Genomic DNA, 17,658 nt, shown 5'->3' on the forward strand with positions numbered 1-17,658 from the left:
GCAGCATAAACAATTAAGACTGTTATGGCATCTTCAAGATACACCAGGTGTGGGGAATATTTGGCCCTCCAGATGTTGCTGAACTACACCTCCACCCAGCCCCAGCAAGCATGGCCAAAGGCCAGAGATGGTAAGAGGTGTAGTAAATTTAAAAAGCAAACTAAATAAATAAATGGAAAACATACTCCTTTGACTTGAGAAGCATCTGTTGCAAGTCTGGTTAACAGAACTCCAATGCCATTGTTATGGTCATCAAACCATCCAATTTCCTGAAAGCAAAAAAGGTGGATCAAATAATCTTTGCATTTGCAAATGGTTGTCTTAGCTCAGTTGGATATTATACCCTATGGGAAACTTCAATAAACTCTGCACCACGGATTATGTTAATCTTGTCCTGTGATAAATATTGACACAACTTTACAATCAACAAAATATTTGTATTTTGACTTCCGGGAAGGGTGATTTAGCCTGTGCTGCCTCTGAGACAAGCTCTTGTCGCAGAAGAAGCTTTTTCAGCTTTAATCAGTCAGAATGTTTTTTTTTTGACTGGATAAGATTTTCTCCCGGTCAGGGAGAAACATGAGATTAACCATAAAGCCTGTTTTTGTTGGGGGGACTGGATTTCATTAATTTATGAGAGAAAGTTCAGCCAGCGAATGCCGGATGGACTTCCATCAAAGCTCTTGCTGATTAAGCGACACGTTTATCTTTTCTCCAAAGAAAAACGAACTAACAGGCAAGCATCCTTCTTTCTATTTTTTTTACTTGGTTTAAATTGTTGCACCAAAAAGAGATTTGTCAATCCATCAGCTATAAAGAACTGGGTGAGTTAAAAATTTTCTCTTCCACTCACGAAACTAAGGAGGAAAGAAATCGAAAAAAAGCTTATCTTTGTTTTTATTGCAAAAAGCGGGCCTGGAAGTGCATTCTAAAGATATTAACGGAAGAGGGATTTTTATTTCGAGGAGGGGAAAAAAATAAACAAATTTGATTTATGAACTTTGGAGTATTATGTCTGGAACTAATTTTTTTTGGTCTATTTCATTTTGATGAATCTGCTTACTCACGACGCCACTAACTGTTTGAAGCTGGGAACTAAACTTGTTTTGTTTTCCTGAATATATAATGAGATAAGGCAGGCTGTATTGATGTCTGCAAGCCTGAAACATTAACCCAATTGTGGCTGAAATAATTTTTTGTTTTTGTGGTTTTATAAATGACAACCAGGAAAGTGACTGAGACCATGGAAGAAATTATGTTTCAGAAAATAATGAGTGAGATTGAGATAGTGAAACAAACCCTGAGACAGGGCAGACAGGAGATGAAAATTGAACTTAGCAAAATGATGCAGGAGTTTAAAAAAATAGGGGATTCTGTGAAAGAGGATTTTGATGGGATTAGAGATGAGAAAAGAAAAATTAAAGGGAAGATACAAGCCATGGAGACTGGATCAAATGAGGAATTGGAAAAAGATCTGGAGTTTACGGATGTTAGAAATAAAGTTTACTGTTTGGAATTCAACGTTGTCTCTGAAGAAACTAATGAAGATATTAGTGATAAAGTTATCAACGTCTTGGATAATTTTCTGGACTGGAATGATGTGATGGAGCTTGACACAGAAAAAATCTATGGAATTAATTACAAATATGTGACAATGGAAAAACTCTTAAGAGATGAGCCAGTGCATTTTGTAAAAAAGAAGAGCAGAGAAGTGACTTTACAACAATATTTCAGCAACATATTCAGATTTGATGGCAAGGACGTATTTGTGAAGGGGGAAATTCCCATCAGACTCTTGTTATATGACTATGGCTATGACAGCAAGATCATCATGAGATACTGATAATGGATGAATGGATACTGAAACCACTGGATTTAACAGGACTATTGAAGATGGAAGATGGAATTAATATTGATAATGGAAGAATGGTTATGGAAATTATTGGACTTAATAGATTTGACGAGATGGATTAATTGATATGTTTATTTGGATTATGGCTATGATAACAAGATTATTATGGGATACTGATAATGGAAGAATGGCTACTGAAATTACTGGACCTAACAGGATTATTGAAGATGGAAGATGGAATTAATATAGATAGTGGAGGAATGGCTATTGAAATTATTGGACCTAACAGATTTGAATCAGATGGATTAAGCGACATGTTTATTTGGAGAAAAATTGAAAGATATATCTCTCAAGGAATTGAAATCTCTTTTGGACTTTTTGTGGAAAGATTAAAGTAATGTTTATGAGATTCGATGATTAATTAAGATAACTACTGGAGGAAAGTGATTTTGTAATATAATTTTAGAGACAGGATTGTTATATATTGTAGACCTATGTTTGATCTGCGACAAATCGGAAGTCAACATTTTTTGTTTGTTTGTATAATTGTTTTTGTTTGTGTTTTTTTTGTTTTTGAAAATTTGAACAAAAATTAATAAAAAAAATATTTGTATTTTGTTATTTTTTTTGTTTATGGTAAACAAGAAACTGTGTAAAAATGCAAATATTTTATTGATCCCTCTATGGTAATCAACCAGTTCACAAGCAAAGCCAACATGATGCTCATTTAGAGGGCACTGGAGCTGTCCTTAACCTCATCTTCAAAACTCTGCAGCCTATTTTGGATCTCATTTTTTCCTTCACTTACACTGTTCCTAGAACAGATCAGGGCCTCAAGGACCTGTGCTTATTTCCCCACTCCTCTTACCATAGGAAGAAGCAAATGACCAAGCTGGAAAATGGTGCCTGTTATTTGAAAGCAAGATCTTCCAGTTCAGTTATTTCACTTCTCCCCACAAAGATGGGAGTTGATGAGGGACAGGAGAGGGGGTATGCAAGTCTAAGTCCTTTTCTTCATTGAATTGAATCTACTCAGTTTATTGTATCTGGGTTTACTCTGCTCAGTTTATTAAAGTTCCTTCTTCTGGAAATATGAATGTATGCTGCTTGCTAAAGAAGAATCCTAAGAGGCTAGAAGATCCTAAGAGATTGGAAGATCCTTTTAAAAATTCTCCTTCATAAGGGGAAGCCTCCTTCCTTCACCCCCCATTTGCTTTTTCTATCTGCTGGATATCTATGAAAATATAATGGCTGGAGGCACCTTCAAACATCTGAGTAATTTTCCACCATTATATTTGAGAAAGTCAAATTAAGTTTAGTGCTACCACAGGGGAACTTCAGAGTTTGAGGGTTATCTTGCTTACATCATGATAATATGAATCATAGCATCTCTTGGCTTATTCTGTAGGTTAATGATTAAGAAGTAGAACAAGAAGCCTATGGAATACATGATTGCAAAGTACATTATAGATTCTTACTTTTTACAAAACCTTTAAAGAGTTGGGAAGGGTTGTAGCCCAGTGGTAGAATGCATGCTTTGCATGTGGAAGGCCTCAGGTTGAATCCCTGAGATCTCCAAGGGTTCAGACAGATACCTTTTCCTAGAACTGTCTGGTAAAGCCAAGGATTCAACCCAAGGCCTTCCATATGTAAAACATGCATTCTACCACTGGGCTACAATCCTTTCCAACTTTTAAAGGGTTTTGTAAAAAGTAAGAATCTATAATATGCTTGTAAAATATAGGACTCCAACTTCACCACTTTAATCTTACGTAGATTCCAATAATTTCCGATTGGCTAACAAGAGAGTTTGCAATCCAGAGGTTGCTGGTTCTGCTTCCCAGCTACTAGAAGACCTGTGGCCAATCAGTGTAGACAGCACTGCGCTAGATAGTCTGATTCAGCATGGCAACTTCCTGTATTCCTAATATCTTGAGCCTCATCTTTTAATCTAATCATCTGATGCTTCCACCCTTGGCCTTCAGCTTTGAGACTAACATGGAAGACAACAGACAACAGACCAGACCCACTTTCAAAACTTTAGTTTTGCCCCTTTTTTTTTTAACTGTATTTTGTTGTTACCTGTTGAAGCAATGCTTTGAATGAAAGGGATCGCAACCGCATAGTCAGAGCTTCCCCAGACTTCCCAAACATGAATCCCTGAAAAGTATACAAGTAAAATATTTTAATCTCATATACTAGAAAAATGCCATAACCTTTTAAAGACTAATATCTTGTATGTAAACTAATGTGCTGCAGTAGTTAAATCTATTTACTAAAGCAGAAGTCAAATCCTGCGGAGCGTTCTGGTACAATTCCATTTGTCAAGGTAGCTGAAGAAAGATCGCTGAGGGCTGACATCTCTCCATTAGTTAAACAAGAACCTGCTGACCTCATTATAACATACACTAAGTGTTCATTCTGGTGCTGCTAGAACAGTTCAGAAACAAAGTCAGTTTTGAAAACTAGCCACTCTTTTGCCTCTTTAACCTTGGTCCTCTAATTAAAACACTGATAAAGTGCTGGATGCACTCAAACTTTCTGGATGATAAAGATTTCTAGTCTACCTTTCCAACAAGTTCTAAGAATGGCTAGATATCAACTTCAGCCTGTGAAGACTACATTTTGGAATGAAAATTGAACCCAAGTGCAAAATGGAAGGGTCAGAGTGGAGGAGAAAGCAACTTCCTGGGGTATGCAGCAATTCATGTGGTACTACCAGATCATTCTTTTAGGTGCCAGTGGCTACCAGGCACATGTATTATTGTACCCTGGGTTCTAAATATTATTCTACCTGGCAGATCCCATGGTATTGACATTTGGTGTACTTCTCCTATTGAATGTACTACAATTGCGGTATTTCTGACTGACTACAGCTCCTTCCTCTATTTACAAAGATACAGCTCAGCCCAGCCCCGGTCTCTGCAATATTGGTTTATGTTGCACTGACACAAAAGCTCATAGAATTAGGTGGTAGGATCCTGGGATCTGTTGGTTGGTGCCGCTTCAAAAGCACTCTGTGTCAACCTAACAGGACAGTATTGATTCGAGTTCATTCTTTGTCTGTTATCCACTGCTTTTAAGGATTTGGTTTTTTCCCTTCACAAAAATACTGATATTGATAATTTTAAAGGAAATATTGATATTAGAAAGGAAATATCTACAAATGAAAGGAAATATAAAATATCATTATTAATATCAATATTTTAGTGGGGGAATAAAAAATTATCACACACACAAGTATTTGATAGAAATAAGGTCAGAAGTTGGAAGGGGTTCTACATATAACATAAATGGAAATTGTGATACTGTGACATCTTCTTAAAAATTGGGATTCCCTGTTTTGTTGAACTTGTAGAGGAAGTTTGTACATTATCACGGTCTCCCAAATTTCATCAATCCACTCTCCCTTCTGAAAATTTCTTATTGAGTAGGCCTAAGGATAGTGTTTACCTGAATTATGTATGTTATCAAGCTAATCACTCCCAAAAGAAGAAACATCAGAGACAGCAACACTGTATTTTGGCTTTTCTTTGCTTCATCTAATTCTTGGAAAGCCTGGGTTGCAAAGCAAAGTGTTAGTAATTATTTTGTTGTACTAGCGACTTACAGACATTCTATTTAGTTCAGCCTATGATTACTACTGTAGAAACAGCTTGCTTCAGACTCTCAGCAACTGAGATTTTGCTTCCTCCCTCCCACTTGAAGAGGTAAGATGTTTTTTCTCCAGATGTTACCCCATCACATTGATAGCAACTGTCTCCAACATATTGTTCCAATTCCTATGTTGCATGTTATTACCAGTAATTCTCATATAGCTTTCTGTGTGAGACTTTCTAAACAAATCCCATACAGTTCAGAAATGAAGACTGATGTATTTATTTCAAAGATTTTTATGCTGCCTTTCTGAAAAAAATGCTTCCTAAGGCAGCTCGCTTCCATAATAAATCATATGAACTGAAACATCAAATTATAATAAAACTAAAATAACAGTCTAAAACATTACATAGCTAGGCACACTCATGCAAAAATCAATTTAAAACAATAGAGAGGACACAATTTAAAATCCAGCAGCAAAGCAAACCAATAAAGAATCAAATTCAACCCAACACCTCAACCAAATGGACTTTCAAGGGTTGTTTAAAATCCAAATAAAGATGAGGCCAATCAGATTTCCCTTGTGAGGGGAGTTTTACAATTATACGATCGCCACTGAGAAGTCTCTGTCGTTAGAGCCTGCCAATCTAACTGATGGCAATGGCAGGCTCAAAAGCTAATAAAGCTATCAATGGCTACTAGCCATGATAGCAATGTACTGTCTCCATTTTCAAAGGCAGTATGCCTCTAATACCAGTTGCTGGGCAGCACAAGTGGGAGGGAGTGCTACTGCACTCGAGTCCTGCTTGCAGGCTTCCCATAGGCACCTGGTTGGCCACCATGAGAACAGCATGCTAAACTAGAAGGGCCTTCTGTCAGATCCAGCAGGGCTCTCCTTATGATCTTGATGGTGGGCCCTTGAGCCTCTGAAGACCATCATAAGGCCTGGGCAGGTTCATACAGGTGCAGGCAGTCATTCAAATAGCCTAGCCTGGTCCTAGACCATTATGGTTTTAAAGTACAATGCCAGCACTTTAAATTGGCCACATGAACTCAAAACATATTCCAAATGAACAAGCCAAACAAGCATCTGGGTGGCAACATTCTGTATATGTCAAACCATTTTTTAAAAGCAGCTTCATGTGGAGCACACTATAATAGTCTAGTCTGGAAGTAACTACACAATCGCTTTTTGTTTTAAGCAGGGTGGTTAAAACAAAAAGGGATTGCAAAGAGCTCCAAAAAGGGCCTCTCCACACTGAGTGAATGGGCAGTAAAATGGCAAATGCTATTCAATATAAACAAGTGTAAAGTGATGCACATTGGGACAAAAAAACCTTAATTTCTCATATATACACTCATGGGGTCTGAACTGGCAGTGACTGACCAGGAACAAGACCTTGGGGTTGTTGTGGATAGCTCAGTGAAGATATTAATCCAGTGTGTGGCAGCTGTGAAAAAGTCAAATTCAATGCTAGGGATCATTAGGAAAGGAAGTGAATATAAAACTACTGATATCATAATGTCTTATACAAATCTATGAAATACTTGGAATACTCTGCACAGTTCTGGCCACCTCTCCTCAAAGGTTATTGTAGAGTTGGAAAAGGTTCAGAAAAGGGCAACCAAAATGATCAAGGGAATGGAGATGAAGAAAGGTGGCAGCATTTGGGGCTTCTTAATTTATAGAAAAGGTAAGTAAGAGATGACATGATAGAAGTGTATAAAATGATGCATGCTATGGAGAAAGTGGTTAGAGAAAAGTTTTTTCCCCTCTCTCATAACACTAGAACTCAGGGGCATCCCATGAAGCAGAGTGATAGAAGACAAAAAAAATATTCACATAGTTTTCTCCCACAAAAAGGTAGTGATAGTCACCAGCTTGGGTGGTTTTAAAAGAGGATTCGACAAATTCATGGAGGATAAGGCTATCAGTGGCTACTAACCCTGATGCCTATGTTCTTCCCCTACTGTTGGAGGCAATATAATGTCTATGCTGAATACTGGTTGCTTGAAATCACAGGAGGGGAGAGCTCTTGCACTCAGGTCCTGCTTGCAGGCTTCGCATAGGCACCTGGTTGGCCAATGTGTGAGAAGAGGATGCTGGACTAGATGGGCCTTTGACCTAATCCAGCAGCTTTTCTTATGTTCTTAAACAGGGCATGAGTAGCTGAGGCTAGGTCTCTTTCTAAATAGGGTCATAGCTGGCATACCATCATAAATTGTAAAATGCACTATTAGCCACTGATACCACCTGCACTTCCACAGATAGTGCTGAGTCCAGGAGGGCCTCCAAACTGTGAACTTCGTCCTTCGGGGGAGTGCAACCTCATCCATGACCAGTCACAAACACCCATCTAGATCAGATGACTTCTCTATTCACAGTATCTACAACTTTATCTTAGTCACCCTTAACCATCCCAAAACCGCCTCCAGTCAACTGAGGAGTCCCATAGCGTCCATGGGATTACAAAGTGGAAAAGAGCGGAAGAACTGTGTTATCATCTGCATACTAGCAACTCTGCAGCCCAACTGTCCGGGTGACTTCTCCCAGTGGTTTCAGGACATCTAAGCCCTACTGAGCCTAGGAATAGATTAAACCCAGACAAACTATACAAATGTTAAAAAGCATGGGGGGCAAGATGGAATCCTGAGGCACCCTTGAGGCCAAATATATGGTTAAACAAATTAATGACTGTAGTGCCATGGTTTCCTAGAAACAGTTAGATTGAGTCAGCACTACTCATTCAGACCTTATTCAAAATCAACGGATTCTAAAGTGCAACTTAATCCTGGAGCACAAGGAAGCAGGAAAAGACAATTCTACCAAGTTTGGAGGGAAAGCCACTTGTTAGTAAATTCATTTATTTAAATATTTATATGCCATCTTAATAGTCTCTAAATTGGCCCACAACTATAAAATACTTAACACAGCAAAACACTATTAATACAAACATATTTTTGAAAAATCAAGCAGAAAAGCAGCAGCCACCAAATACAATAAAAAGAGCTAAAAACAAAAAAATAGTAATGAAACTGCACAAAATTGCAGACCATAAATTAGTCCTGGTGAATAAAATGATTTTAACCTGGTGCTTAAACAGTGCTAACGTGAGTGCCTCCCTCGCTTGTCAGGCATTCCATGAACCATCACGGAAGAGGCCCTCTCTCCAAGCATCACTTCTCATTTCTAAAGACAGGGGCACCTAGAGAAAGGACTCTCCAAGTGTTAAATATGAGGCAGGTGCACACTGAAGATATGGCCCTTCAGATACACCAGTACCAAGCTGTTTAGGGCTTTAAAAGATTATCAGCACTTTGAACTCTGACTGGAAACAAACTAGAAGCCAAGCAAGATCTTTTATAAGTAGCCAAATAAGATCAAATCAGAAAACCCACATAAACAGTTGGGCAGTAGAAGCCCATATGGTGTGGCTGAGCCAAAGAGTCGCCCTCCTGACACTGGTGTCACTGCAGCTTGCATGGTGGACAGCGGTGGGACGGGGCAGGGCTACACCAGCAGCGCCAGTTGGGCACTCCTGCCAGCATGCTGACACAGTCTCAGAGTAAACACCTCCCTGCTCTGCTCCATCCTATCCAGGTAAGCTGTAGCAATGCTGGTGTCGAGGGTGGTTCTGTGGCTCCGTCCCACTACACAAGCTGCTCCCATAGTTGGCTAAGAAGGTTGGGTCACAATGGGTAATGCCATTACATATTTCTCTCTTTTAATTATCTGAAATGTCTTTTTGAAAAGCAAGCAGTGGTTGAGATACTGAAAGATGATGATAAGGAGGAGGAGGAAAGGCCATAGGTCAGGGTAAAGCAGCTGGCTTGCATGGGAAGGTCCCAGGTTCAATCCCTGGCATCTCCAGGTATGGCTGGCAGAGAACCCCTGTTTGAAATCCTGGGGAGCTGCTGCCAGCCAGTGTAGACAATATTGAACTAGATGGACAAATGTGTCTGACTCAGTATAAGCTAGCTTCCTGTGTCGTTTACTACTACTACTACTACTACTACATACTTGGGCCAGCTGTCAGTACAGAGAACCATCCGATGCAGAAAACAATTTATCAGTTTTCAACCAACTGAGGATAAGATGCTAAGGAGAACAGCAAGAAGGTTGGAAAGTGGACGTGAAAGATTCTGCAGAGGCTGAAGTATAAGCTACAGAACAGTTCTAAACTTACCCCAATGATTTTACCAAACAGAACAGCAAATGCAGGAGTAACACCACCTCCAATGGCAGCAGCAATGACTCCAACCACTATATAGCAGAATTCAGGCTTATTCAAAGCCAGAATTCTGGAATAAGGCACTTCAGGGAGCTTCTCTTCCTGTAAGGTACACAATTTTAGTTGTCACCAGAGGGCGAGAAGAACACTGCAGGTGGTAATGTAATTGCTGGGCAATGAACCATGCTAGCAAAACATTACCAAGGAATTCACATGAACTCAAAACATACTAAATAAGGACACATACTGAGCTATGTACACCCACTGATTTTCATGATCTCAAAGCTCTAATTGCTCAGACAAAAATGTGGAGAAAAGAAAGAAAGAAATGGAACAAAAAGCCAACTCACATCAAAATCTATCTGCATAGGGAACTGAAAAGTCAAACAGGACCAGGCATCATGAGAGGCAACTTTAATGCATGAATCATTCTGTTGAACTAAAAGTCATACTATTTGGAATCCTCCTGTTCATTTTAATTTGACCTCATCATTTTAATGTTTTAATGTAAACTACTCAAAATTAAATTCTTAAAAAGAAAAATGGGATATAATTTAATAATAAGTAAAGATAGAGCACAGAAGTCCAGCACAGCCATCTCTAGAGTTTGTGGGTAGGAATCAATATCAATGGTATATCAAAACTCTTTCACATTTGTCTATTAGTCACGCCTAATTACCAGAAAAGAAAGTTGCACAAAACTGCAATTTTAGCAGTTGTATCTTTTATCTAACTGTACAGACATAAATTTATCTGTGAGGTCATGGGAAGGCAGAATCAAGCACATGATATTGCATGAAATTAGGAGGGAATTTCTATATACCAGCTATGTTTTACTAGATTGGTAGATATTGATAGATGCATGGACATATTTCAGCAATAAGTCATCAGCTTTACAAAAAGATGATCTCAGGAATGCTGCTACAGCTAGGCTCTGTTCTTAAAGTCTTGTTCCTGGTTGACTTTTACCACTCCTAATTTCATACTTTCTACCATGTTGCTTCTGATGACTGGAACAATCTCCTGCTAGTTCTCTGTCTCTTTCAGAAGTTCTGTACACCTTTTTTCTAAACCACCAGACTCTCACACATTCCTGCACTTTCCCCATGTTTTTCTTTCTATAGGTGAAGACAAATGTAATAGGGGGAAAAACAGAGACAGAGCTCACAGTGCATTCTTCAGTTGACAGGCAAGTCCAGTTACACAACTGAAAAGGACAGTTCTGTAGAGCAGCAGATCTTATTTTACCTGCCTTGCCCATCTCCTGCGCATCAGATGGGCTGTCTTCCTTTATTTTTTAAAGTGCTGCATGTATGTCCATGCATTTATCTGGCCATTCATTGCATTTTGAATTAAAAAAGGAAAAGTGTTAACAGTATAAAAGTCCTTCCAGAATTGGGAGGAGGAATTCCTGGTGCCACTGTGTGATCCCAGCTGGCCTATGCTTCAGACTTGCAGAACTGCTTTGTTCAGAGTTCAGTCTGGCAAGGAAAGGTGCACTTGGATTGAATAGAGTGAAGGCACTTCCAGACTGGCTGGTCCCTTTGTTGGAAAACCCTACAGGTAAGGCAATCCCTATCACACCAATGCCAGCCAGGGAGCGTGCTCAGTGTCACTGAGGAAAAGAACTTACTGCTTGTTCCTTCATATGCTCAAACTGAACACCTGAAGAGAGTTAATGAAATTTTGAGAATCAGTACTCTGAGTGATACAGACTTCATATTTCAGCTTCAAATAGAGAAAATATTTTCTCTTCTCTCATAACACTAGAACTCACGGTCATCCAATTAAACTAGATTATGGAAAATTCAGGACAGACAAAAGAAAGTAGTTCTTCAAGCAGTGCGTAGTTAAACAACGGAATTCACTCCCACAGGAGGCAGTGATGGCCACCAACTTGGACGGCTTTAAAAGAGGATTAGACAAATTCATGGCGGAAAAGGCTATCAATGGCTACTAGCCATGAGGTTATACTCTGCTTCTCTGGTCAGAGGCAGTAAGCTTCTGAATACTAGTTGCTCGAAACTGCAGTAGAGGAAAGTGCTCTTGCGCTCAGGTCCTGCTGTGGGCTTCCTGTAGGCATCTGGTTGGCCAGTGTGAGAAGGGGATGCTGGATTAGATGGATTATTGGCCTGATCCAGCAGGCTCTTCTTTTGTTCTTATGTTCTCAGCCAAAAGATAAATGCACTAACTGAAAGCATATGGATTAGCTGAATCTGAACAATGATCTACACAAGGTCATGAGCATGAGGTACACGAAATATAACACATCTAGCAGTTCTTAACAAAAATGAAATGACTTATTTTAAATTTTATGTTACTGTCACAAGACATGTTAGAATTAATCTTAGCACTAACCACTTTATCCTCCTTTGCTTTCTTCTTCCTTTTCTTTCTCTTCTTCCTTTCAGGGTATCTTTTAGTAGAAGCCCTACTGATGCTGTGTCTGTTCGATGTTCTACGGAAACTTCCTTTGCTAGCCATTTCAGTGTCACCAATAGGATTTTCCAAGTCATTTGCCTCCAGATCACTTAGATCATCTTCCCCAGAGATATTGTCGTCGTCAGACTCAGTCTCAAAATCTGTCTCTTCTTCTGATGTTTTATCTGCTTGATCATCTCCACCATAACACTAAAGGTAAAAAAGAAATAATTAATTATGTTACTAATACATTAGAAAATAAAGAAGAAAATACATTACTATTGGCAAATATCAAGATGGACCCCTTTAATTACTATGTAGAATAATTAAATCTATATGCACAGAAAAGGATGTGGTGGATTTTGAAGTGATTCAGTTCCACAAGGGAATGCATGTGAGTGGTCACATTTGGATTCCATTCCAAACCTTGGTGCCCATAGATGTCTGGGAAAGAGTTCCAGCATAGCCTTTTCCTTGATATGAGTTTTTCTGCAAGTTTTTGATCTGAGAGTATTCAGACAGTTTCCCACAACTGTGCTCTGAAGCTTATGCAACTTGTACCATATACTTTTTCTGAACATGTGGAGGACCTCTAACTCTCAAATGTTCTAACCTATTTCTATCAGTGAACATGGAAATCAACTGTGCTGGGTAATAAAACACTGTGTGTTTGTGTGTGTTATGTGCCTTCAAGTCGATTACGACTTATGGTGACTCTATGAATCAGCGACCTCCAATAGCATCTGTTGTAAACCACCCTGTTCGGATCTTGTAAGTTCAGGTCTTTGGCTTCCTTTATGGAATCAATCCATCTCTTGTTTGGTTTTCCTCTTTTTCTGCTTCGTTCTGTTTTTCTCAGCATTATTTTCTGTTCTAGTGAATCATGTCTTCTCATTATGTGTCCAAAGTATGATAACCTCAGTTTCATCATTTTAGCTTCTAGTGATAGTTCTGGTTTAGTTTTTTCTAATACCCAATTATTTGTCTTTTTCGTGGTCCACAGTATCTACAAAACTCTGCTCCAACACCACATTTCAAATGCGTTGATTTTTTCTCTTATCCACTTTTTTCACTGTCCAACTTTCACATTCATACATAGCAATCGGGAATACCATGGTCTGAATAATCCTGACTTTAGTGTTCAGTGATACATCTTTGCATTTCACAATCTTTCTAGTTCTCTCATAGCTGCCCTCCCCAGTCCTAGTCTTCTTCTGATTTCTTGACTATTGTTTCCATTTTGGTTACTGAGTGCACCAAAGTATTGATAATCCCTGACAAGTTCAATGTCCTCATTATCAACTTTGAAGTTACATTAATCTTCTGCTGTCATTACTTTAGTCTTCTTGACCTTCAGCTGCAGTCCTGCTTTTGTGCTTTCCTCTTTAACTTTCATCAGCATTCATTTCAGATCATTACTGGTTTCTGCTAGTAGTATGGTATCATTTGCATATCTTAAATTATTGATATTTCTCCCTCCAATTTTCACACCTCCTTCATCTTGGTCCAATCCCATTTTCCATACAATATGTTCTGCATATAGATTAAACAAATAGGGTGATAAAATACACCCGTCTCACACCCTTTCTGATGGGGAACCAGTCATTTTATCCAGTAGCCTTTTGTCCAGAGTATAGGTTGTGCATCAGAACAATCAAATGCTGTGGCACCCCCATTTCTTTTAAAGCATTCCATAGTTTTTGTTATCTATACAATCAAAGGCTTTGCTGTAATCTATAAAACACAGGATGATTTTCTTCTGAAATTCCTTGGTCCATTCCACTATCCAGTGTATGTTTGCAATATGATCTCTGGTACCTCTTCCCTTTCTAAATCCAGCTTAGACATCTGGCACTTCTTGCTCCATATATGGTAAGAGCCTTTGTTGTAGAAACCTGAGCATTACTTTACTTGCATGGGATAGTAAGGCAATAGTTTGATAATTACTGCATTCCCTGGGACCCCTTTCTTTGGAATTGGGATGTATATTGAACGCTTCCAGTCTGTAGGCCATTGTTTCTTTTTCCATATTTGTTGACAAATATTGTCAAACTTTGGACAGATTCCATCTCAGTAAGTTGTAGCAAGTCTATTGGTATGTCATCTATTCCTGGTGATTTGTTTCTTCCAAGTATTTTAAGAGCAGCTTCCACCTCACATTCGAGAATTTCTGGTTCTTCTTCATAGGGTTCCTCCGTGAATGAATCTGTCATCCTTGCATCTCTTTTATACGATTCTTCAGTGAATTGCTTCCATCTTCATTTCATTTTATCTTGGTCAGTCAGTGTGTTCCCCTGTTGATTATTCAACATCCTCTTGGTGTAAATTCCCCTTGGATTTCTCTAATCTTTTGGAATAGGGCTCTTGTTCTATCTTTATTATCCTCTTCTATTTCTGTACAATAATTATTGTAGTAGTTCTACAATCTACATCATAAAAACAGACTTTAAAGTGTATTACAACAAAATATCCTTAAAACATATTGAAATATCTTTAAAAACATCTTTTTTAAAAAAAGCTTTAAAACATGTTAACAAGCAATTCCAACTCAGATGCAGACTGTGTTGGAATAATAATAATAATAATAACAATAATAAATTTTATAGTAAAGGGCAGCACTGACCCCTCGTCAAGTTTCTGGGTGCGAGAAAGTGGGTGTGGCAAAATACGTTGGGGTTTTTTTTAAAGGACAATTTTGGGGGATTATTGAGGGTGTGTGTGTCACAAAAATTTTTTGCCATCACAGATTAACAGCAGGGGACCTATGGGAATCATCAGTATTATTATTTGTAAAAGTGGAAATGAGGGGGCCGTGGGGGCACAAAATACATTTTGATGCCATGGCATTACAGCAGGCAACCCACAGGAGCAGTCAAAAACATTTTTTTTTAAATGACATGGGGGCACAAAAAAACTCTTGGAGGATTGGATATGGCCAATGCGCTGTGGGCTTGCCTCTCCTGATATATATGAATTCTTTGATACTTTATAGCTGAGAAGCAAACATCATCTGACAAAGAAAATGCATAGTTTCTCTTGAGCATCCCCATTTGTGTGCATTAGCTTCTAGCCACTATTGCTATGTCCAACAAAGGTGAATGCCTAGCTGTTTCACTACTTTCATTCAACAACAGGAATATAATTGGATGAAAAAGCAACCCAATGTAATAGATGCAACAGCTAGACAACAAACCTTAGGAAGGTGTCCCATACATTGGCTTCACTTCTTTATCTTCTCCAGCACTTTAAGTCCTGCCTTTGCAAAGGATCTCTAGTCCCCATCTGCCTACACAAACTCTACATATTTTCACACTTTATCAGGTCCTACCTCCTTTCATAATTTTGAAAGAAACTTTTAATTTTTTTTGGAAGTTTCAGGTTTCTTAATTGCTAGATTTTTTTAGAAAAAGGTATGATAAAGGATGAAACTTCTGTCCATCGTGTCATCTTTGCAAAGTTCAGCATATAATTTAAAGGTGTTTTACTCCTGATATGCCTGCTATTAGATGTTTCAATCCCTCATTTACAGACACAAGCACTGGGAGGCTTTGCAAATGATTAGTTTTGAAATATATAGAAATATCTGTGAAAAAGTAGTTTAGCTACCTGAACCACATACCAGTTATATCCTACACTTACATTTAAAGAAAAGGCAGTAAATCAAAACTTCTATGTCAAGATGTTCCTTTGGCCTCATTCTTGTAATGCTAAATCATGGTTTAGCGTTACATGCAAACAATTCTTGGGCTCACAGGCTCCCCCATCTGGAATAGCAGTGAGTAAGAGTTCAGAATCTTTTGCTTCAGGTTCAGACCAACCACACCTTGTCGAGATGTCCAATCCCAATCTGTGGTTAGTGGAAACAAGCCAACTTAAAAGCATAGTTTATGAAGCTGGCTTGTTTTCACTAATGATTGTTACGATTAACCTTGAGAGGTTCAGGCATAGTGCTAAACTGTCTTTAATCTAAAACAGAAGCAGAATCTTACAGTCTGCTCCTTGTGGCCATGCAGGAGGAGGGGAAAAAGGGATACATGAGCCTGATGCTCGGTGCAGCTTGCTGTCATAATGCTGAACTATGGGTTAGGGTTATGTACAAACCAGGTCATTGTGTCTCATTACCTGTTGCATTACAAGGGCATAGTAGACTCCTTTACATGCCATGAGTTTGTTATGTGTCCCCTGTTCGACCAGAACACCTTTCTCAAAGCCAGCAATAATATCTGCTGTCCTGATGGTGGAGAGTCTGTGAGCAATCACAATGGTGGTACGCCCAGTTCTGGCCTTGAGAGGGGAAAAAAAAAAGACAACTATTTCAACAAATGGTCATACGTCCAAGAAGCCTTTGTTCAGCCTGCATTAGTCACCTCTTATATTTAGTTAGATTTTATTGCTCTCTTTTATCTTTCACATTTGCTTTCCATTCAATGTATTTTCAGCCCATACTTAGACATATTGTTAATGCTGTTTCTACAACTGATTTAGCATTACATTTACAGACTTCACATTTATTACCATCAAAGTATAAGCCAAATTTACATTGTTAACATTCAATACTCTGAGTCTCACTACTGATTTAGCACCTTAAATTATGGCATAATGCAAAGGACTGATTTGAAGATCTGGGGTACTGTGCTCTGGGAAAGCATTTAACTATCTCCCCGCCCCAATTCCAAATGTAAATCTCACTCACTCACTCGTTGCTATTAGCTTCAAGGGGGGGAAGCAGGAACAGATGCTATCCCCCTGTGAAATTAATAGCATCTTGGGGGAGGGCATTTAAATCAGGAAAACAGCATAGGCAGGAAAATGTTAAAAACCCTATCTCAGGCTGTAAACACACTAGTCACCGGAGCAAAGTGATTCCATTAGCCACACCCGGAGGGGGAATGGGTTTATCTGCCGATGAGGTGCGCAATCTCTTAGAAGCTTTAAAAACAAACATTCAAGCAGCTCTTATTAGGTTTTATAGGAAAAAGGGGCAAGGTTTGAGTCGCATTGTGTGCCCTGGTTTTCAGAAAAGAAAGGCAGAGATGCACTTGAACTGGCAGAACTGCGAGTGTGTTTGTACCCTCAGGATTGGTTTGATGAGAATGATAGTGAGATTGAACATATCATCAACAAGAAAAGGAAAGCCTTCCAGATACGGCAGAAAGACATTAACTGTGCTGCTAAGAAAAAATCTATGCCAGTGCAAAGGCTGAGGTCCAAAGAAGAACTAGAGCACTTAAGAACGCCTGGTGGATAAAGAAAGCTCAAGAAATCCAGCACTTTGCAGATGCTCATGATGCACGAGGCTTTTTTAATGCCACAAAGGCCATCTATGGACCAACAAATTATGGTACAAATCCCTTACGTTCAATGGATGGTAGCAAGCTTCTTAAGGATAAAGAGTCTATTGTATTGCGTTGGAAACAGCATTACCACGACCTCCTTAATTGTAACTCTATTGTGGCTGATGAGGTCTTCTTGCAAACTCCACAACAACAAACTAGAGACGAGCTTGCAGTATCCCCTAATTTGGATGAAGTCAGTAAAGCCATCAATCAAATGAAG

At 38.9% G+C, this 17,658-nt stretch overlaps 1 protein-coding gene across 4 annotated transcripts in view; it reads right to left on the bottom strand.

Moving 5' to 3' along the window:
• ABCB5 (ATP binding cassette subfamily B member 5) overlaps positions 1 to 17,658 on the bottom strand; it is a 65,625-nt gene that overhangs the window by 12,693 nt on the left and 35,274 nt on the right. For all 4 annotated transcript variants that reach the window (XM_061585945.1, XM_061585943.1, XM_061585944.1 and 1 more), the window contains exons 16-21: positions 16,225 to 16,386; positions 12,040 to 12,312; positions 9,637 to 9,783; positions 5,306 to 5,410; positions 3,935 to 4,012; positions 186 to 269 (exon numbers count right to left, since the gene is read on the bottom strand). In XM_061585945.1, coding sequence (XP_061441929.1) covers positions 186 to 269; positions 3,935 to 4,012; positions 5,306 to 5,410; positions 9,637 to 9,783; positions 12,040 to 12,312; positions 16,225 to 16,386 — 849 coding nt within the window. The remainder of the gene's footprint in view (positions 1 to 185; positions 270 to 3,934; positions 4,013 to 5,305; positions 5,411 to 9,636; positions 9,784 to 12,039; positions 12,313 to 16,224; positions 16,387 to 17,658) is intronic.

Source organism: Rhineura floridana, chromosome 10, assembly GCF_030035675.1.
Source record: "Rhineura floridana isolate rRhiFlo1 chromosome 10, rRhiFlo1.hap2, whole genome shotgun sequence".
NCBI lineage: Eukaryota > Metazoa > Chordata > Lepidosauria > Squamata > Rhineuridae > Rhineura > Rhineura floridana.